This window comes from Lithobates pipiens, unplaced genomic scaffold (assembly GCF_037356315.1).
Source record: "Lithobates pipiens isolate NorthernLeopardFrog02 unplaced genomic scaffold, aLitPip1_a1.2 Scaffold_25, whole genome shotgun sequence".
Classification (NCBI taxonomy): Eukaryota; Metazoa; Chordata; class Amphibia; order Anura; family Ranidae; genus Lithobates; species Lithobates pipiens.
The window spans coordinates 223,823,729-223,846,091 of NW_027507787.1; the positions used below are offsets into that span (position 1 = coordinate 223,823,729).

Genomic DNA, 22,363 nt, shown 5'->3' on the forward strand with positions numbered 1-22,363 from the left:
ACAACTTAGAGTGATCCTATAAGTTGTGTATATATACCATTCCCTGAACTCTGACTTACTATTTTTGTTATTGTCCAGAAGTAAAATACTTGTCCCAAGTTCAACTCAACTTGAGCGATACACAGCTGTTCCTTACTTATTACTAAACTGAGACTGATCAAACAATAAAACAATAATTCTCCCACCCTACAAGACTCTGGTCTGGTCACACCTGGAGTATGCTGTCCAGTTCTGGGCACCAGTCCTCAAGAATGATGTACTGGAAATGGAGCGTGTACGAAGAAGGACAACAAAGCTAATAAAGGATCTGGAGGATATTAGTTATGAAGAAAGGTAACAAAAAGGTTGAATCAAAGTGTTCATTGGTGTCTGTAACATTTCCAGGTTTGACAGTTTGGATTAAAGCGGAGGTCCACCCTAAAATGGACCTCCGCTCATCGGAATCCCCCCCCCCTCCGGCGCCACAATTGGCACCTTTCAGGGGGGAGGGGGGTGCAGTTACCTGGATAATCCAGGTAACTGCACCCACTTCCGGGATAGCTGTCTGCGGAAAGGGGCGTAGATTACGCCCCTTTCCGCAACTGCCCGCCCCTTTGCGCAAGTGCCCCGCTGCCTGCTGGGAAACACACAGTTCCCAGAGGCAGCGGGGACGTCCGGATTGCGCCGTGCGCCTCGCGCATGCGCAGTAGGGAACCGGGAAATGAAGCCGAAAGGCTCCATTTCCTGATTCCCATACCCAAGATGGTGGCGGCAGGACCCGACAGACGACCTAGCGATCGGCTTCGGGTGCCGACATCGCGGGCGCGCTGGACAGGTAAGTGTCACTATTTTAAAAGTCAGCAGCTGCAGTATTTGTAGCTGCTGGCTTTTAAAAAAAAAAAAAAACGCGGAGTCCTGGTGGACTCCCGCTTTAAGCCCTCTAAACTCGAGTCCATTCTTACCTACAGTTTCAGCCCTGAGGAAGGGGTAGGCATTTACCTCTAAACACATTGGCTTCATTTGATACCTTTGTTTAAAGCGGGAGACTCACAAATAGTTTTTTTTAAAAGTCAGCAGCTACAAATATTGCAGCTGCTGACTTTTAAAATAAGGACACCGGGTCCATCGATGTCGGCACCCGAGACTGAACCGTCCCTCTGTCCCCGGATGCTGCCGCCGCCATCTTCTGTATTGGAATCAAGAAATAAGGCCTTGCGGCTTCACTTCCCTATTACGCATGTGTGTCCCAGCAGACAGCGTGGTGGGACGGGAAGAGACATAGACTCCCGTGGGAGTCTATGTCCGGAAGTGGGTGCAAATACCTGTCTTAGACAGGAATCTGCAACCTCTCCCCCCTGAAAGGGGCCAAATGTGACACTGGAGCGGGGGGGGGGGGGGGGGGTCCGAAAAGCAGAGCTTCAATTTTTATGTGAACCTCTGCTTTAATAAAAACTTTGGTTTGCCATTTTTGTTTCATGAATGTTTGTACTGGGTGCTCCTCAATACCCACGCTAGTGTTTTGCCACCCATTGAGTGTTCTGTGTGGAACCACCAGAGAAGTAGCAGCCAAGACCAGAACAAAGTCTATCTGTACGGCACATTCACTTCACATCGGCTCCAGAAAAGGAGGATTTAATTCTGTGACAGATCCAGGAATATCAATACCTCACTCATACTAGGCCACCACCTACACATTAGTTGTTTCAACCGGCAGGAAGAACCTGACCAATGGATTTGGGCTTTACAGACATTCTTATTCAAGCCCCCTTTATGAATGGGGAATGAGGACCATTGTTTGTGTCAGAGTATTGATAAAAGTTGGTTATTACAAAAGGTCCCCAGCACTCTTTAAAGCTAGCCAACAAGTCAGTTGGCTATAAAATGGACTATTGAGGCTCGCAAACAATAAAAAAAATATAGCAGAGAATGGTTAAGTTTGTGTGTTGTTTGCTTTGATTTTTTTGTCTTTTATCATAATAGCTAATGAAAACTAAAATAGTGAATAGCTTTACTGAATGTCATTACTTTATTTTATATAGGATATCAGAGAGAGCTGATATTCAAACATTTTGACGGGTCATATAGTGCATTTGGATTGAGTGATAAAGAGGGTAACACATGGTGAGTTATTATCTTTATTATGCATTATTTATAATATGTGGTATTATGGATCAAACTAGACATGTGCATTCATTTTTGTCTGAATTTCGGGTATTTTCGTTATCGTTTTAACAAACTATAATGTACACACAGAATCTGAAAACCGAAAGATCCAACATAAACAAATGCTTTATTTTCATTTTCATTGCAACAGTTTGATATAGATAGGAGATTTGACATGATGCTGACAATAGCGATCTGTGTCTATCGAACCTGTGGACAAATGTGCCGAACCATAGCTCTATTAGTCCAAGATTATTCTACATAGAGAGAAAAGATTCAACATAGAGAGAAAAGATTCAACATTATAGAGACAATAGCAAAAAAGATTGAATGCGCCTAACCTAACTCTATTAGTCCAAGATGATTCGACATAGAGAGAAAAGATTCAACATGAAGATTCGACGAAGCAGTCGCCGCGAGCGGACATTTATGGTCAAATGCTCCGCCCATAGGCTGTAGAAGAATTCTAATGTTGGTTGACTAGTAATAATAATTAATAAATATAATTATTACTAGTGTCATACATTAGAATTCTACTATAGCTTGTAGGCGGAATATTCAACCGGAAATGTATGACTACAGCGTCGTACAGTTTCGCTGCTCCGTCAAATCTTCTTAGAACATGCGACAGACACCATAAGCCTTCAGATGCGACCTTAATTATTTCGGATTTTTAGATGAATGCATTTTTTAACAAAACAAAATAAATAAACACGAATTTCGGGAGTAACTAAATTTTTCGGACGAAAACGAAATTCCGAAACAAAATATTTCAGTGTGCACATGTCTACATCAAACAATGAAGGATTTCTGAATGCAAACTCCAAACAAACAATGTCAAAAATATGACAAAGTCGAAAAAAGCTTTACTCGAACAAACGTGCAGTGTAAGTGTCAGTGGTGGAAGAAAACTGTTTGCAATAGCTACAAGTATGGAAATATATGAACTTCAAAGCCATGAAGGCCTTTTTTTGGCATTAACGCAGGGTACACATGGACTGAAAATTACTTTCGGTACTTGTGTATTGCTGTCTGTTCAACAGAAGTCAGTCTAACGATCAGCTTCTGTCAAATGGTCATGCTGGAAAACATCATTCGATCAGCTCTTGCAGCCAATGGCTGCGAGTGATGATCTGTGCATTCAGGTGGGAGGATCTCCCTTGTCAGAATACACATAGAGCAGCAAAGGAGAACCCTACATCACACATCGTTTGTGTTGATGCGGGGATCTGAAAAATGTTTTATTCGGTTGGAAGAAAAAAAAAACTGAACATGTATACCCTACTTAAAGAGGAACTGCAGTCGGCTCACATAATTTGTAATAAAAACATCTTTGCGATACTGAAGCTTCCCTCCAACCACTAAATCAACACTCAGACTAGTTGACTGAGGGATAATACTTTTCGGCTCCTAACTCACTAACAATTCAATTGCAGGTTAATTAGCACAAACAACAAAACAACAATAGGTGAAATACTCTTTATAATCTGTGTCTAGCCAGACTAGACTCATTTACATTATACAAGACACAGACAGGTGGCTGGAGGTGATGATATTAGCATCTAAGAGTTTGTGTACCAATAGTGTGATTCAGTCTATTGCTAACATGGCATTTACATATCCAGAGTCTGTGTGTCTTCGTGTCTTCAGGGGGGCATGGATCTGAATCCAAGTAACACCACCTCAGGGGTCCCCAGGCATACAGCTCACAAAGAGCACCGTTCCCCCAAATGCGAGGGCCCATAATCAAAAGGCAAGAGGCTCGTATTCTGTCCCCTCCAATAGCCTCTGTCCCGGCTAGGTCTGTCACAGAAACCAATCAGCTTCCAGTTTTTTTTTTGTCAAAGCCTAATTGAACAAGCTGAATTTGGAAGCTGATTGGCTACAATGCACTGCTGAACTAGAATTTGTACTCTCCCACTTCAATAAATCAACCCCAATGTAAAGCCTTGCTGGATTGTAATTATTCATCAGTTTTATCAGCAGAACTGATTACCAAATACTTTATGCATTAAAATTGTATTGTATCATAAGACATGCTTTATCCAAAATCCCTATATAGCCACATTTTATAACAACGGACAAAATTCAGAACATTATCTCTATTTCATTATTTATTATTCAACTTTTTTGCAGGCTGACAGCTTTTGTAGTGAAATCTTTCAACAATGCTCGCCCATACATCTTCATAGATGAAAGACACTTGAAAGAATCGTTCGACTGGCTACAAGGGCACCGTAAGGAAAGTGGGTGCTTCAGAAATGTGGGAAAACTCTTTCATAGTGAATTGAAGGTACAGTAAAGTTTGTTAGAAATACATGGAAGTAAATAACTACATGTCGTATGTGATAGAATCCCATCAGTTGTTTACTTTCCTCGCTGATTGCCCACTCAGGCCCAATGGGCTATATTGAGAGGAGACAGGTGGCATCTCACTTGCTTTCTCATACCTGGAAGTACCGGGATTTTTACAGACTGTCAAACCAGATCCGCCTGCTAGGCAGTAGCGGCCCGTCCACAGGGGGTGCACGGGCGCCGCCCCCTCCTATCCATGCGCCTGGCCCCCTAATCTACATGTGGGGAGCCAAGCACATGGGATTCCAATGTTTTTTTTTTTTTTTTTGAAGCACATGATTAGAGCACGAGGCTCTAATTGGCTTCAAAAAAGGGTGAGCTCAGGGAGCAGAGCACTGTGCCCCGAGCCCACCCACTTGTGTGACAATAGCAAATTAATATTCGCTATTGTCTTTGTAACGAAACGTCCCACACTCTGCTTGAGTGCTTTCATCATACACCGCTTCCTTCCAGTCTGAATATAGGTATCAGATATTCTAATCGCTGACAACCATAAACAAGACAATACTCGTTTGGTTGCTCACCAAGAACTGTTTATTGAAAACACAGATAATACTCTGGACAATCCCCCCCCCCCTTTGCATTCCGGGCAGGGTAGGCTGTCCAATCAGCAGGGAGAGCTGTTGGAGAAATCCCCCTCCCTCCTCACAGCAAGCACACTTACACATCCCATAATATCCAAGGCAGACAGACACAATAGAACAGTGCAATACAGCCACACCCCAAACCCCTGACTGAGACACCGATTGGCCGGGAGTCTTAGAACTCCTGGCCAATCGGGGTCTCAGTCAGAAGTCTGGACACACTTCTTGTTCAGCCTGGAGGATTAGCAATGGCCCTGGTGTGATTAGCTGCAGCCCTTACCCATGTCTGCCTCCTCTGCCTCCTTCCTAAGGTAAGGTGGCCTCTGATTGCTGCTGCATTCCCGTCCATCTCCCATGCAGGGGGGCCCACATTCCCATCCATCTCCCATGCAGGGGGGGCCCGCATTCCCGTCCATCTCCCATGCAGGGGGGGCCCGCATTCCCATCCATCTCCCATGTGGAGGGGGGGTCACCGCATTCCTGTCCATCTTCCTCATGGGGGGTTGTCCAATGCATTCCGTGGGGGGAAATTGCCACATTCCCGTCTATCTCCTGCCATCAAAATATTGAGCACCTACCTCCACTGCACCTTAGGAAGCTGTAGTTACCTGCAAAAGGCTAAGGGAAGCTTATTTAAGCAGTCTGGTGGGCTTCTTTTGGCTGGTTTCACCCCGAAAGTTTCACACACTGATTTAAGCAGTGCTTTAGAGCTGTTTTAGTGCTGTTTCAGCCACTAGCGGGGTGGTTTTAACCCCAAAAAAAGTGTTACCCCAAATACAGCACTGCCAACTTGCCCAAATATGCTGCTTGCAGGACTTTTTAGGAAAGTTCCGCAAGCACTCCACCGTGAAAAGACACACTGGTATGAATGGGAGGCAGTTTTTAGGCGCTAAAGCGCCTGAAAACCGTCCCGGTGTGAAAGGGGTCTTACTGTCTTGGGTGTCTTAAATTTTAGGATGCTCCCACAACCCTTGTTGTAAGCATCTTCAAAATAATACAACAGAGAGTATTAGACTCCCTTGTAAAAGCCATAACTGGTGTACAGGTATTGGAACTAAAGCCTGCGTTCACATCAAGCAGTTTACCCAGAGATATAAGAAACTGTAATGTGGTTTAGCTTCCCAGCATGAACCAAAAACTGAAATATGCAATTTTTGTAAAATGCTGGAGGGTTTAAAAACTTTCTAATCAATCCCTCCACTGACCAGTGATTTACATCTCCAGCCTGCTTTCCTTAGGGCTCATGTACACATAGACTATACTGACCGCCAAATGCGGAAAAACACAAAACCCAGGAAAATTGCGCCACAATTTTACTGCGACTTTGACGCGTTTTGCGGCCTATACTGAACACAAATCTTCCATGTTCAGGAGAGAGAGGTTGAACCTTTGATAACCGCAGCATCTTCTAAACTCTTGTAAAGGCCTATAGTATGTGTGCATAGACACATAGGCTTTTATGGAGCTGAGTTTAGGATCTTTGACACAAAATGCCAAAAGCTTCTAAATTTAAGTTTAGAAGCTGTAGTGTACATGATCCCTTAATGAATTTTCAGATTTGTTTATATTGTAAATATCAATGTTGTAATCTCTATGTTCCAGGGAGGAGTGGAAGATGACATTTCCCTATCAGCCTATGTAACAATCGCATTGCTGGAATCTGGTGTATCTGTAGAGGTAAGAGATTGCATCATGGAAATATTATGGTTGATCTCATATTAAAACATAGAGAGGACATAGGGGCTCATCTTATAGTCATATCTACCATAACATGCTTGAGGCCCTAAGGAGCATCCACACTGCCCCACTGCAGTTTGGCTACAGCACAGGTGTGGCGCAGTGTACCTATGCTTTCCCATAGACTTCTATTATATCCTGCCTTTTTGCGACATTTTCTGAAAGCATACCAAAGATGCAGCATGCAGATCTTTTGGTTCGCTTTGAAAAAAATACTCCAAAATGCAAGATATAATAGAAGTCTATGGGAAGCTGGAGGTAACCTGCTTGAAAACCATGGTTACACTGCTCTGCACCCATGCTGCAGCCAAACCACATTGGGGCAGTGTGAAAGCACCCTTATGCCGCGGACACACAATCAGACATTCCTACAACAACATACCGTGTTTTTTTTCCAACGGATGTTGGCTCAAACTTGTCTTGCACACACACGGTCACACAAAGTTGGTTGGAAATTCCGAACGTCAAGAACGGGGTGACGTACAAAACGTACAACGAGCCAAGAAAAATGAAGTTCAATCGCCAGTGCTGCCCTTCTGCTTGATTCACATGATCTGAATTTGCACAAACGGATTTTGTTGTCGGAAAAATTTGAGAACCAGATCTCAAATTTTAATGTGACGGTGGAGCTACACACGGTCGGAATTTCCGACAAAAGGCTCCCATCGAACATTTTCGAAAAAAGCCGACCGTGTGCATTAGAGTTATAGAAGCAAAATAAGAGAACACACTACCAAGCAACAATGTTTACAATTTTGGAAGAGATGGAGAATGCAAGACTCACATGACCATGTATTAGAGATATATTGGAATTTCAGCAGCCAAAATTTGGATGATTCGAATATTCTTAAGAAAATATGTCAGGAAATGAACTAAACCAAGCTGGTTATTCAAATAAAAAAATAACATACTAAAATTGTATTCTGATCCAGGACCCTCTGATCAGGGACGCAGCGTCCTGTCTGCAGAAGGAAGCTGTGAATGTGACCAATGTATACACCTTGGCTCTTCTTGCCTACACCTTTACTTTGTGCAAAGAAACGGAGATCAGGAAAATAGTATTCGACAAACTGGATGAAAAGGCTCTGAAAGGAGGTAAGTACTGATGGAGTATGTCTACCATGGAACTTCTGTCTGCTGCTTTCTCCTGTATTTGATGTAAAAAATAAATACATTTGGAGAAGCGCATAAGAAAAGGAATGTTCATAGTAACCAGTAATTGATAAATGTGATCTCCTGGAACATATTAAAAACTGCAATAAATGAAGGTTTACAATAATGTCAATAAATATATTTTTAAGTTCAACTAGTGTAAGTATTTGCATTTGACTCAGTATCAGCCTGCCATAATTCCCTGTACAGCAGAGCTTTCACTAGGAGAAGGAAGAGCAGCACTAAGAACCCTTCAGGTGTGCTGTAGCGCTATAAAGCTGGAATTTCGAGGCAAGCCAGATGTCTTGCTGGCTTTTCTGGGTTTTGCTTAAGTGTTTGGTATTATTATTATTATTATTACAATTATCGATTTATATAGCGCCAACAGTTTACGCAGCGCTTTACAATGTATAGGGGGGACAACACAATTACAGTACAATAAAAAAGGTACAGGAGGGCCCGGCTCGTAGAGCTTACATTCTAAAGGGAGGGGGTGGTGGTACAAAAGGAAATAGCTGCAGAGAATTATTATTATTATTATTCATTATTTATATAGCGCCAGCAATTTACGCACCGCTTTACAATATAAAAAGGAGACAATACAGTTAAAATACAATAAAATACAAGAGGATTAAGAGGGCCCTGCTCAGAAGAGCTTACAATCTAATAGGGTGGGGCAGGTGGTACAAAAGGTTATAACTGTTGTGAATGACCTGATGGAAGTGGTAGGAGATTAGTTTGAGACGTGATAAGCTTCCCTGAATAGATGAGTTTTCAGGGATCGCCTGAAGGTAGCAAGAGTAGGGGATAGCCGGACCAGTGGAGGTAGAGAGTTCCAGAGGATTGGAGAGGCTCTGGAGAAATCCTGGAGACGAGTGTGGGAGGAGGAGATGAGAGAGCTTGAGAGTAGGAGGTCATGATTTGTGTAGGAGAATGATTTGATGAGGCATTAACCACTTCCCACCTGGCCAATGTATATAAACGGCTGGGTGGGTGCTCTCTCCTTCTGAGTGGACGTTCAGGAACACCCCTCAGATGGAGGGGGATCACGCACATGCGGGCACGGTCCCAATGCTCTTGTGTCACCCGGACACGGCGCATCTCCAATCGGCTAGAGGGCTCTATGATTGGCCCTCCTGATCACATAACGGCCGTGTCCAATCACAGTTGTCATGTGATGTAAACACAGAGCCGGTTGCTAGGCAATCCACTCTCCTCTCCTCACACAGAAATTGTCCGTGAGGAGAGGAGAGCGGATCACCGCAGCCGGCTGGTGATCAGTGAGTATTTTACAGATTTTTACACACTGATCATCAACCTAGTGTCCCCACACAATGTAAAACACACATGTCCCCACACAATGTCCCCAAAGCACATGTCCCCAAATTATAAAATCATATGTCCCACTAAAATCACATGTCCCAATGATTACCTGCACACGTATGTCCGTAATCATCTGCGCAGATCTGTACATGATCATATGCGTACATATGTCCGCGATCACACAAACTAATTATTATCCACTGAATGTAATTTTTTTTTTAAAGACATGTAGCAGAATACAGTTTGGCTTAAATTTATGACACAATTCGATTTTATTGGATTTGTTTTAAAATAGAAAGAAGAAAATATTGTTTTTTTTTTCAAAATTTTCTGCGCTTTTTTCGCTTATATTGCAAAAAATTAAAAACGGAGTTGCAAATAAATACCACCAAAAGAAAGCTCTATTTGTGCGAACAAAATGATAAAAATTTAATTTGAGTACAGGGTAACAATTGTCAATGAAAGTGCGAGAGCGCTGAAAGCTGAAAATTGGTCTGGGGAGGAAGGGTGGCAAAAGTGCCCTGTATTGATGTGGTTAATAAAGCATAATTCAATAAAACAACAGTGCGCTAAAATCAACCTCCTATTACTGTGGCACAATAGTGATATTGCACATCCCAAAATTACAAATTCTATGCAGAAAAAAGTGTCTGATAAATTACTCCTGTGTAAACAATATTCAAACGCCACCTGAGTATGGATAGCCTGTTCATCTCCTAGGGCAATAGGTGTATTCCGTTTTTCATTAAAATCAGTCCATAAATCAGTGTCCAGCTGATTTCTTTTTATTTCCTCTAAGGTTCTCAGTGTAAGATGGTTCTCAAATAAAAATAGAAAAAAACAATCATTGTGCAGCGCTTATGATAATGTTAATCTGAAATACGAGGTTATTTCACTCACATTTGTTTGAACCAATCAGCGCATATAAAGCGATCAGTTGCACATAGCAAGTGACTCCACATCTAGTATGTTGAAACCCTGTAGATGTGGTCACTAGGTTCGTCCCGACATGTTGTCACATGTCACTTGAAAAAAGTCACCTGACATGTGACGCAACGCGTCGGGAGAAGCGTTGCGTCAGATTCACACTATCTTAAGCAATGCACAATGATTTGTTTTTTCTACTTTTATTTGAGAACCATCCTACACTGAGAACCTTAGAGGAAATAGAAAGAAATCAGCTGGACATTGATTTATGGACTGATTTTAATGAAAAACGGAATACACCTATTGCCTTAGAAGGTGAACAGGCTATCCATACTCAGGTGGCATTTGAATATTGTTTACACAGGAGTAATTTATCAGACACTTTTTTCTGCATAGAATTTGTAATTTTAGGATGTGCAATATCAGTATTGTGCCACAGTAATAGGAGGCTGATTTTAGCGCACTGTTGTTTTATTGAATTATCACTTTGTGTGTGGTGTCAGAACACTATTTTAATGGTTGCAGCTGGAATCATTTATTTATCTTTTATTATCACCATATTTATTCATCAGTGCTTAAGTATATTTATTTTAATAGTATTAATAGAGCATACATTTTCATTAATTAAGTTGTTTTTTTTTTGCTAAGAAATTTGTGCTAATTATATATAAATGTGGATTACAAGTCTAGAGGTGAATCTTCTTTGGGGGTATCCTCATCATTTACAGTTATTTAAAGGGAAACAATAGCAGAAGGTTTTGGAACCCACCTGATCACTTTCTCTCTCCAGAACAGTTGTGTGTGAGAGTCCAACACTGCTACATAGAAATTATATGGTTGTCCAATTTTGCCAAATATAATTTGATTTGGGAGACTGTTCATGTGCATATATTATTTTTTATATTAGTGTAAGCTTCTTTTTTTTTTTTACTCTTTTATAGAAGGACAGATACACTGGGAACGTGAGTCTACTCCATCCTCTGATACCCCACACTTGCACAGAGCTGCAACTGCAGAGGTGGAGATGGCTGCCTATGTCTTACTGGCTGTGCTGTCTCAACCTGAGCCTGATCTGGACAAAGCTACAAAGATTGTCAAATGGCTGGGCAAACAACAGAACCCCAATGGAGGCTTCTCATCTACACAGGTAACAGATAAAAAGTGTGCCCACGATGTGGTACACCAATGGCCATCTGAGGGTAGCGCTACCTCATGTAGAAGAGACAAGTGGCTCCAAAATCCCCAGACAGTCTCAGGACTAATCAAAACCTCCCGCCTAAAACACACAATTGTTTTGGCTTTTAGGCAGGGTAGGGTGATTGTCACATCCTCCATGTTTCCCCCCTCATTGGGCACCAAGCAAGAGTCACATGATAAGCCTACCCCGAGAGGAGTTCTTCTGGGCAACAATAGGCACCTGTGATGAGTTCACTTTGCTCTGCACATAAGGTACCTTTGCTCTTGTGCCATTTTCATCAATGCCCTGGGATAAGGCTGAGGCTACCGTGGGGGGGGATACTCGACCTTAAGGTGGGCCTCTACTTTTAGAGATGAACGTACACCGTGTAAACTTGCACCATAGCTGTTCTCCAGTCCTGTTCTCTGGGGTTCCTGTGACGGGTACACCCTCTCTGTAACTTGCATTTAGGAGGGACACGTTGAGCCTAGTTCATTTTCACCTGTCCAGCATTTCCACTACAGTTCCCCAGTTGCAGAGTGAGCCCCACAGTGCACTTCCACTTCTGTTGCTATGGGAGACAGAGCGCTGGAGAACCGAAAACATCTGCCCCACTGCTAGAGGCCATTTCACCTGCAAAAGGCATAAGCTTCCAACAGGCTGCTTGTTAGACATATTTTACCCTAAGTACCCACTGGTGTCTTCTCACTATATTACTTCCATACTGATGTCTTCATATCCCAAGTACCTTAGTGATCTGAACCATGGGATGGTGCCAGTTATTTACATCACATCCCTTTAGTAACTTCCGGCCAGATGGGAACAAGGTTAGAAAACATTACTTGAAAAAGTGCAAAAGGCATTACAAAGTCCAACATTGAGAGATATAATTTCTTCCTACATCCCAAACCCAAGTTCAGACTTGTGTAGTGCCCCAGCATACCTGCAAAATTAGTGTAATTACAGAGTCCAAAAAGGCATTCTCCAGCAGATGGTGCCTACAGAGCGAACCACAAGTTCTGATGACTTTAAATCCCAGTAGTAACAAGCAACATCCTTCTGCTCCTTGCAGATGTTGATCTTTGTCTCACTCCTTTACAGGCACCAGATCTTTCTTCTGCAAGGGGAACTTTCTCTCTGGGGTTCTTGGTCCCAGGCTCCCTGGACTTCAGCCTAGACCTCAACCTCTCTGCTTTGGACCTCTGTCCCTATTTTATAACACAAGATCATTGGGTTGAACCCACAGAAATACCCGCCAAAAAGACCAATGAACTGGGAAAGCATTAACTCCTACCCTCCCAACTGGTACAGCACCAAACTGACTATTTTCACCCAGCTTACAGGCTCAATGACTCAATTTAATTTGTACGCAAAAGGGGATACCCCTTTAACAAATAAAAACTGATGGAAACATAATATATTGACAGCCATAACACACATTTACGGTACCCTTCTTTAATAGTGCTGAGATGTACAAAAACATTTGTTGCATGTAACCTTTTGTAGCATGAAAACTACATCTATTCTTGCTTAAAGTGGTTGTAAAGGCCTAATGGTTTTTACCTTGATGCACCATGTGATAAATACTTACCTGAGCCCGATTTATTGATCCAGCACTGTGCCCAAGAGCAGCGGGGCTCTTCTTTCACTCTCTCCTCGCAGGACATGGAGGCAGCAGCAGGAGAAGAGATCTCCGACAGGACACCCATGCAGGCGCGCTCCCATATCCTGCTGCTGCATCTGCTGACACAAACCACAGGACTCGCCCCCCCCTCCGGTGCCCGCATCATTGGATTTGATTGACAGCAGTGGGAGCCAATGGCTGCACTGCAATCAATCTATCAAATCAGGACACAAGACACCGGTCGAAGCTGGTGCACTCGTTCCCGTTGTGGCTCAGGTAAGTATAAAGGGGGCTCGGGGGCACTGCTGCAGTAAAGATAAGGTTTAAGGTGAAAAACGGCGAGGGTTTACAACCCCTTTAAGTTATATTGGTGAACTGTTTAGTCTACTGAATTCTATTGTGATATCCTTTGTATATAACGTCTATGCATTTTCTCTTTATAGGACACAGTCGTGGCTCTCCAGGCTATGGCCAAGTATGCAGAGGCTACATACAGTGACAAGGGAGCTATAACAGTGACTGTTACTTCCAAGACAGGATTTTTGGAGAAGTTCCATGTAGACAAGAATAACCGACTTCTCCTCCAGAGAAGGACACTACCAACCATTCCCGGAGAGTACACAGTGACTGCTACAGGAGAAGGTTGTGTCTCTGTACAGGTACCTGGGAAATCCCATATATTTCTTCTGTTCCATCCATTCTGCAATCATCTAATTTTGCTATCCTTTCCTTGTAGACAGTTCTTAGATTCAACACCCCAGTGGTAAGAAATGAGGCCACCTTTGCAGTCGGTGTTGAGGTAACACCAAAAGAAAGTGTGAAACACCCAGTGAAAGACCTTGGACTTCATATAACTGCTCAGTAAGTCAACCTGTGTTTATAGTTAGCATCATATAAGAGTTCATAATTAACTTAATTACCTAAATTTTTACAAAAAGTATCCTCTGAGCACAGGTTCTTTTGGGACGGGTTCACATATATGCGGCTATGGTTCCCAGCATGGGGTCTGGTGCGTCCCTGTTCACCAGTTCAAGTGAGAATGAGGTCCCAATTTTTGCCTGAATTCACAGCTGAACCAGACCCAAAGACGCACAGGACCCTTTTGGAATGAGAGACGTGGCTGCCCCCGACCTTTGTGAACCGGCTTTATTGCGAGCTGAGCACACTTGCATGTCATGTGAATTGGATGTGGGAAAACCTGCATCCAATTCGCACATATGTGAACCCAGCCTAATGCCCTGTACACAAGACAGGATTTTCCAACAACAAAAACTTGCCTTGCATACACGCGGTCACACAAATGTTGTCGGAAATTCCGAACATCAAGAACGCGGTGACGTACAACACGTACGACGAGCCGAGAAAAATGTAATTCAATAGCCAGTGCAGCTCCTCTGCTTAATTCCGAGCATGTGTGGACTTTTGTGCATCGGAATTGTGTACACACGCTCGGAATTTCCGACAACAAGTTTTGTTGTCGAAAAATTTGAGAACCAGATCTCAAAGATTTGTTGGTGGAAATTCCAACAACAAATGTTCTATGGAGCATACACACGGTCGGACTTTCCGACAACAAGCTCACATCCAACATTTGTTGTTAGAAAATCATATCGTGTGTACAGGGCGTAAGAGTATACCATACATACAATACAATGTAGATTACTGGGAAAAGCAATACCTAGAGACATTTTGCTGTGTCTTACAATTTAGTAAATTATTGTTTTATGAACAATATTGAAATGATACAGTTTTTTTTTTCATTTTATTTTATTTTTATTTTTATTAAATTTACAGCTGTCTCGGGTATTTGCTACTTTAATAATTTATTTCTAATAATTCAGTAGTCTTACAACAGTCCTGTATGGGTGATTATAACTATAATCTTCATCATCCAAAATACAGAACACAGAATACTTTATGAATCCCAAAGGGAAATTGTTACGACACAGACACGCTTAACAAAGACAACACAAGATCACAACAATAGACTGAACAAGATGCAAAAACAACCAAATTAACACCAAATAACAAAATTAAAACTACCCTACAAATAAAACATCCATACAATTAAAATACAACATAGAATAAATAACACAGAATAAAATAACAGGCAAACTACCAAATACAAATAAGACACCACTTTCTCTATCACCACCCCAGATAATAACCAACACAATACCAACATACTTTAAAAAAAAATTCTGATCAAAAACAACCAGAATTAAACCTTCACCTTCAGCCCTCACAGAAAAGAATTATATATCTTGATCGCCACAGGCAAAAATGATTTCCTGTGGTGCCTTGTGGATGTAAAAATCAGTCACTGATGGTACTCCGCAGACTGACCAGCATATTGTGGAGTGGGTGGGAGGAGTCATACATTATTACAGGTCCGGGGTACAGAGGAGTGGAGAGAGTACCTGGACCCCCAAATACTGCATCTAGTTTGCCCTTCAAAATTATTTGATTCTGTTGTATGTTTTATCAACATTAGGGATGAGCCAAACACCCTCCTGTTCGGTTCGCAGCAGAACATGCGAACAGGCAAAAAATGTGTTTGAACACGCGAACGCTGACGCGAACACCGCTAAAGTCTATGGGACACAAACATGAATAATCAAAAGTGCTAATTTTGAAGGCTTATATGCAAGTTATTGCTATAAAAAGTGTTTGGGGACCCGGGTCCTGCCCCAGGGGACATGTATCAATGCAAAAAAAAGTTTAAAAAATGTCGTTTTTTTTCGGGAGCAGTGATTTTAATAATGCTTAAAGTGAAACAATAAAAGTGAATTATTCCTTTAAATTTTGTTCTTGGGGAGGGGGGGCTGTCTATAGTATGCCTGTAAGGTGGCACATGTTTCCCATGTTTTAGAACAGTCCTAGAGCAAAATGACATTTCTAAATGAAAAAAAGTCATTTAAAACTACTCGTTTGTCGGGTCTTAGCAATACAGATAAAAGTCATTGAAAAAAAACAGCATGGGATTCCTGGCATGGGATGATGGCCCTTCAGGTCTGGTATGGAACCCTGAGACAAAATGTAAAAGAAAATGGCATAGGGCCCCTCAAAATCCATACCAGACCTGAATTAAGGGGAACCCCATGCCAAAAATGGTGTGAAAAGCACCCCCAAAGCACCTTGTCCCCATGTTGATGGGGACAAGGGCCTCATCCTCACAACCCTTGCCCAGGGGTCTGCGGGCAGGGGGATTATCGGAATTTGGAAGCCCCCTTTAACCCTTTAACAAGGGGACCTCCAGATCCTGGCCTCCCCCTGTGTGAAATGGTAAAGGGTACCCATACCATTTCACAAAAAAAGTATGAAAATTTTAAAAATGACAAAACAAGTCCTTTATTAAAAAATTTTAAAATACAACTGTCCCACGAAGTCCATTCATCTTCTTCTCTCGCTCCAACTGACCGAAAAAAAAAAGAAGCCGCACGCTGCCACCGATCTGCCTCCATGGGAGGCACCCGCAGTAATGACCGACCTCTCAGATGACAGCTCTTTTATAACTGTGGATGGGGCCACACAATCACGTTGCCGGGTGACCCCACCCCCTCTGGTGCACAGGGGCATCCCTATGCCTTCCCATAGCATCAGAGGGGGCAGGGCCATAGGAATGTCCCCGTGCATCAAAGGGGGCAGACTGGGGAGCATGTGGCCTGGTACGGTTCAGGAGTTAGGGCACTCTCATGTCCCCCCTCTTTTCCTGCAGCGTGCCAGGTTGTGTGCTCGGTTAAGGGTCTGGTATGGGTTTTTGGTGGGACCCCACACCTTTTTTTTTCCTTACATTTTGGTTCGGGGTTCCCTTTAATATTCATACCAGACCCAAAGTGCCTGGTATTGGACTGTGGGGGAATCCCATGCCATTTTTATCATTGAACTTTTATGTGTATTGCCAAGACCTGACAATTAATTATAGCTGCAAGTACTTTTAAATGACTTTTTTTCCTTTAGAAATGTCATTTTGATCGCAGACTGTTCTAAACATGGGCATTGTTTCACTTTTAAGCATTATTAAAATCACTACCCCGGAAAAAATGGAAAAACTTTTTTTTGCATTGACGTCCCCTGGGGCAGGACCCAGGTCCCCAAATACTTTTTATCACAATATCATCTATATTAACCCCCCTAGCGGTAATCCCGAGTCTGGCTCGGGTTGGGAATTTACTGATAGAAGCGGTAGCCCCGAGCCAGACTCGGGATCGCTTCGCTGGATGCAGGGGAGGACACAGTAAGACTTACTTACCTTGTCCCCTGGATCCAGCGATGTCCTCCGCGCTGTGTGATCGAGCTGTCCTCCGCTCGATTCACCGTGCCAAATGCCGCTGAGCTCTATTCCCTGAGACGTTACGGTGCACGGGATCGCAGAACGGCGGCAAATTCAAAAAGGTAAAAACACACAAAACACACACAGCACTGTAATCCTACAGGTTACAGTGCTGTATTAACCACTTCAATACTGGGCACTTAAACACTTTCCTGCCCAGACCAATTTTGAGCTTTCAGCGCTGTCGCACTTTGAATGACAATTGCGCGGTCATGCTACACTGTACCCAAATGAAATTTGTATCATTTTTTTCCCACAAATAGAGCTTTCTTTTGGTGGTATTTGATCACCTCTACGGTTTTTATTTTTTGCTAAACAAATAAAAAAATACCGAAAATTTTGAAAAAAAAATGTTTTTTTTTGTTTCAGTTTCAAAACTTTGCAAATAAGTAAGTTTTCTCCTTCACTGATGGGCACTGATGGGGTTACACTGATGGGCAATGATAAGGCGGCACTGATGGGCACCGATGAAGTGGCACTGATGAGGTGGCATTGATGGACACCGATATGTGGCACTGATAGGCGGCACTGATGGGTGGCACTGTTGGGCGACACGGATGGGCACTGATAGGTGGCACAAATTGGCACGGATTGGCATGGATGGGCATGGATAAGTGGCACAGGTGGGCATGGGTTAGGCGGCACAGGTGGGCATGGGTAGGCGGCACAGGTGGGCATGGGTAGGCGGCACAGGTGGGCATGGGTAGGCACTGATAGGCGGCACAGATGGGAACTGATAGGCAGCATAGTATTATAATATATTGCACTAATGGATGCCAATCAGTGCCAATCAATAATGCATGCCAATCAGTGATGCCCATTGTGGGAACTGATTGGCATCCATTATGGGCACTGATTGGCATCCATTGTGGCACTGACTAGAACCCCTGGTGGTCTAGGGTGGCATACCTTGGCATCCCTGGTAGTCTGGTGGCGTCCCTGGTGGTCCAGTGTGGGCATCCTCGGGGGGGCTGTGCTGATAATCGATCAGCACAGACCCCCCCTGTCAGAGGAGCAGCCGATCGGCTCTCCTCTACTCGCGTCTGACAGACGCGAGTGAGGAAAAGCCGATCACCGGCTTTTCCTATTTACACTGTAATCAGCCGTGATTGGACACGGCTGATCACGTGGTAAAGAGTCTCCGTCGGAGACTCTTTACCGAGATCGTAGTTGCCGGGTGTTAGACTGACACCCGGCAACAACAATCGCCGCGATGCGCGCCCCCGGGGGCGCGCAGCGGCTCATAATCCTGATCACGTCATATGACGTCCGGTCAGGATTATGAAACCACTTTGCCGCCGTCCATTTGCTATAGGGCGGACGGCAAGTGGTTAAAAAATACACACCCCCTTTGTCCCTAGTGGTCTGTGCAGTGCCCTGCATGCACTTTTATATTATAAATACAGTTTTTTTTCTGCCTGAAATTTGGAGATTGTCCATAGCAACCAAAACGTGTCCCTTTTTCAGTGTTTTAGGATTTGATTACATTATTGAATAATTTTTATTATTCTTTATTATATTATAAACTTTATCATACCCGGGATGTCTGCTAGACTCTGGTTTGAACAGATTTAAGAGCGTTATTCCTAAGAAGTACAGGACTACAAAATAAAAGCCAGATTTCCATACAACATAATTGTACTGCTTTCAGCACCTTATTCCAGACTGAATCATACCACCAGGGAGGTTAACCTTTAAAATTAGCACTTTTGATTTTTCCCATAGACTTTTAAAGGGTGTTTCGCGGCTTTTGAATTTGCCGCAAACACCCCAAATTGTCCGCTATTCGGCGAGCAGCCAATGTTCAAGTCGAACTCATGTTCGGCCCGAACATAAAGCTCATCCCTAATCAGCACTTTCATTACTGTGTATTGTGTATGTCATTTGCTCCTATTGAGGTACAGCCTTAATAGGAACAAATCACATACACAATAATCAAGCACAAGTCGCAGAGGTGTGCACAACAGCAGCGAGCAGCGGGATGCAGCCTTACGGTGGACTGTGTGGGGAAGCCAGCGGAGTGTTAGGCAGGCTGCAGACAGTAGGGAAACCAGCAGCCGTGGCTTTGCTCTAGGTGGCAATGCGCCCTAGGCAGCTGCCTAGTTCTCCTAGTGGTAGGAGGCACTCATGATGACAATAAAAGTAACCAAATCCTGTAGCTGCACTAAGATTACAAAAAAAGAGAAAGATGACAGAACATACAGCTATAAAGCTCTGCAGGATAATAAACAAAAGAAAAATAGAAATGATGATGACTTCATAACTGTAATTTCTGGGATGTTTTGGGGGTCTCATGCTGAACAATAAAATCACGCTACAACTTTTTTAAAATATTTGCAGATACACAGGGGCTCGAAAGACATCCAACATGGCTATTATAGAGGTGAAGATGTTGTCTGGCTATATTCCTGTACAGAGCTCACTAACAGAGGTAAGTCATTCCCATTTCCCTTTGTGTTTGGATTTTATGGGGTTTTATTATATTTAGGGGCAAGAGAATTCAATACAATAAATACTGAAAAGATTGTCATATAACATTAGGCAATTTCGGTCTGATTTCAACATCTAGGTGTTGATTGTTTTACAGGATATAGAACAGCCTTTCTCAACTTTTTCAACACAGAGGAACCCTTGAAATAGTTCTCCGGACTCGGGGAACCCCTGCTTAAAATTAGAAATCTACAACTCATGATACATTAGTGTGATGGTCAGTGGAAAGAATGGTCCTTGCACTTGTGGTCATTGGGAAGAATTACCTCCTTACAGATAGCTAAAACGATCAATGGTGTCGGTGGGAACTTATCTGAGAGGCAGAAATTGCCCAATGCTGAAGGAACCCCTAGCAACCTTTGGAGGAACCTTAGGGTTCCACGGAACCCTGGTTGAGAATCATTGGTCTAGACAGTGAAAACAGGTAGCTTTGCTGAAAGAGGTCTTGCAGTAATCTGAAATCCTTTTGCTAATTCCCTATAATTCAGCCTACTATTAGTTCTAAGAGACCTTGGCACCAACTTAAAAAAAAAAAATGCAAAACCACAGAGAACTCAAGTATTTTAAATGCATTTTGCAGCATTTTCCTAGCATGAGTGATTTTTTTTGTTATTCAGTTGCCTTTAAGCTTGTGCGAAAATATTACTTCCTCTGGAGACGTCAGTTCCCTCTTCTAGGGGTATATCATTATTTGCTATGCTGGCCTAACTACTCCTTTCAACTCCTCGCATGACCTTTTATGTGTCTGCTGGGGAAGAAGTAAAGGGGAACTCTATAGTGAAGTCTTTCTTAAGCCCCGTACACACGAGAGGACTTATGTCCGACAGACTTCCGAAGGAGTTCCGTCGGAGTTCTGCTGGAAATTCCGACGGAGTTCTGACAGACTTTTCGGCTGAGTGGACTTGGCCACACACAATCACACTAAACTCCGACGGATTCGAACGTGATGACGTACGACTGGATTCGAATAAGGAAGTTGATAGCCAGTAGCCAATAGCTACCCTAGCGTCGGTTTTAGTCCGTCGGAATAGCATACACACGAGCAAATTTTTCGAAGGGACCGGGTCCGGCGGAGTTCCTTCGGAAAAATTTGAAGCATGTTCCATATTCTAAAGTCCTTCGGACTTTGGCGAGTCAAAAGTCCGTTGCAGCCCACACACGATCGAATAGTCTGACGGACTCAGTCCGTCGGACTTTGGATGTTGAAAAGTCCGCTCGTGTGTACGGGGCTTTAAGCTTTTTTTCCTCAGAAGAACTTTTGAAACTATTTTCAGGTCTTGGGGAAAACCTGCTAAAACCAATTAATTGACAGTCATTGGCCAATGGGAAGAATGCCCCCTTACAGGGGTAATTAGTATACCACACTTACAGTCAACCAAAATATCATTGAGGTCATGCAGCTGGCTCTACCAAGTGATTTCCTTTCTCAACAACTATGCAGGGAGGTTTCTCCGCTAGGCCAGATTTAGATCTGGGGGGGGGCAGGGCACTTGAGGTTTGCGGGGCCCCTTATACATAGAGTTGGTTTACATTTGCGATGACAGTCACACATTTTTAAAATGCACAACACGATGTCACTTGAGCTGCCAAAGTAATTATACATGTTATATTATTTTATTAATATTTATTTTGTAATATTTTATATAATTTTTATATTGTTTTATATAATTTTTGTATAAAGGGAGGCCTCTTCTGTCAGTGGATGCCAGGGCAGTGACCCCTTTTTGCCCCCATTTAAATCCAACACTACTCTCAGTAACAGCTCAAATTATTGGTTGAACTAGACGGACTTGTGTCTTTCTTCAACCAGACTAACTAGTAACCTCTGGAGGAACCATAAAGTTCCATAGAACCTTAGCTAAGTGTCAGTTCTGAGTCTGCTGAGCTTTTGGATGGCAACCAAAAAGAAGATTTTCAGGTAAGAAACATGCATAAAAAACATTAAATGACCATATAAATTTACTGGAAGATTGTTGGTGAAATGAATGGTCTGGTGACAGAATCTCTATAACTGGCTTCTACCCAGACTGGTTCTTCTGTGTGTGGGGTAATATAATAATATAATATACTGAATATACACAATATAAAATAAAATATACAAAATAACCCTAGGGCCATCCTAAAAGACATTTAGGAAACACAATTCTGGCTTTTAAAGTCAGAATTCTGAGAAGTCACAAAAAGTCACAAATTATGTATAATAATATATGTAATGATTAATATTAAAATTCTGAGTTTCAACATCAGAATTCTGACACTAAAAGTCACATTTCTCAGTTTTAAAGTTAGAATTTTGAGATTAAAAGTCAGATCTTTGTTTCATAAATGTATTTTAGGATGGCCCAGCCTAGTAGTGGCAATGGTTACCATAGACATTTCATAATCATCAGACTTTTCTGATTTTAGAAGGATCAGCTGATAATTATGCAATGTCTTTGGGTACCTTAAAAAGTAAACTTTCTCTACTGACTCTTACCTATAAGTAAGCGGTCACCCGTAAGTGACGTCATATCGGCTCA

The 22,363-nt window shown here is 42.6% G+C and overlaps 1 protein-coding gene across 1 annotated transcript in view; it reads left to right on the plus strand.

Annotated features, from left to right (window-relative positions):
- The first annotated feature begins 323 nt into the window (after nt 1-323).
- Nucleotides 324-22,363, plus strand: part of LOC143929827 (alpha-2-macroglobulin-like) — a 32,558-nt gene continuing 10,518 nt past the window's right edge. Inside the window, exons 1-9 of the mRNA XM_077453803.1 lie at nt 324-333; nt 2,019-2,100; nt 4,279-4,435; nt 6,684-6,758; nt 7,751-7,913; nt 11,162-11,367; nt 13,465-13,680; nt 13,758-13,882; nt 19,695-19,785. Coding sequence (XP_077309929.1) covers nt 324-333; nt 2,019-2,100; nt 4,279-4,435; nt 6,684-6,758; nt 7,751-7,913; nt 11,162-11,367; nt 13,465-13,680; nt 13,758-13,882; nt 19,695-19,785 — 1,125 coding nt within the window. The remainder of the gene's footprint in view (nt 334-2,018; nt 2,101-4,278; nt 4,436-6,683; nt 6,759-7,750; nt 7,914-11,161; nt 11,368-13,464; nt 13,681-13,757; nt 13,883-19,694; nt 19,786-22,363) is intronic.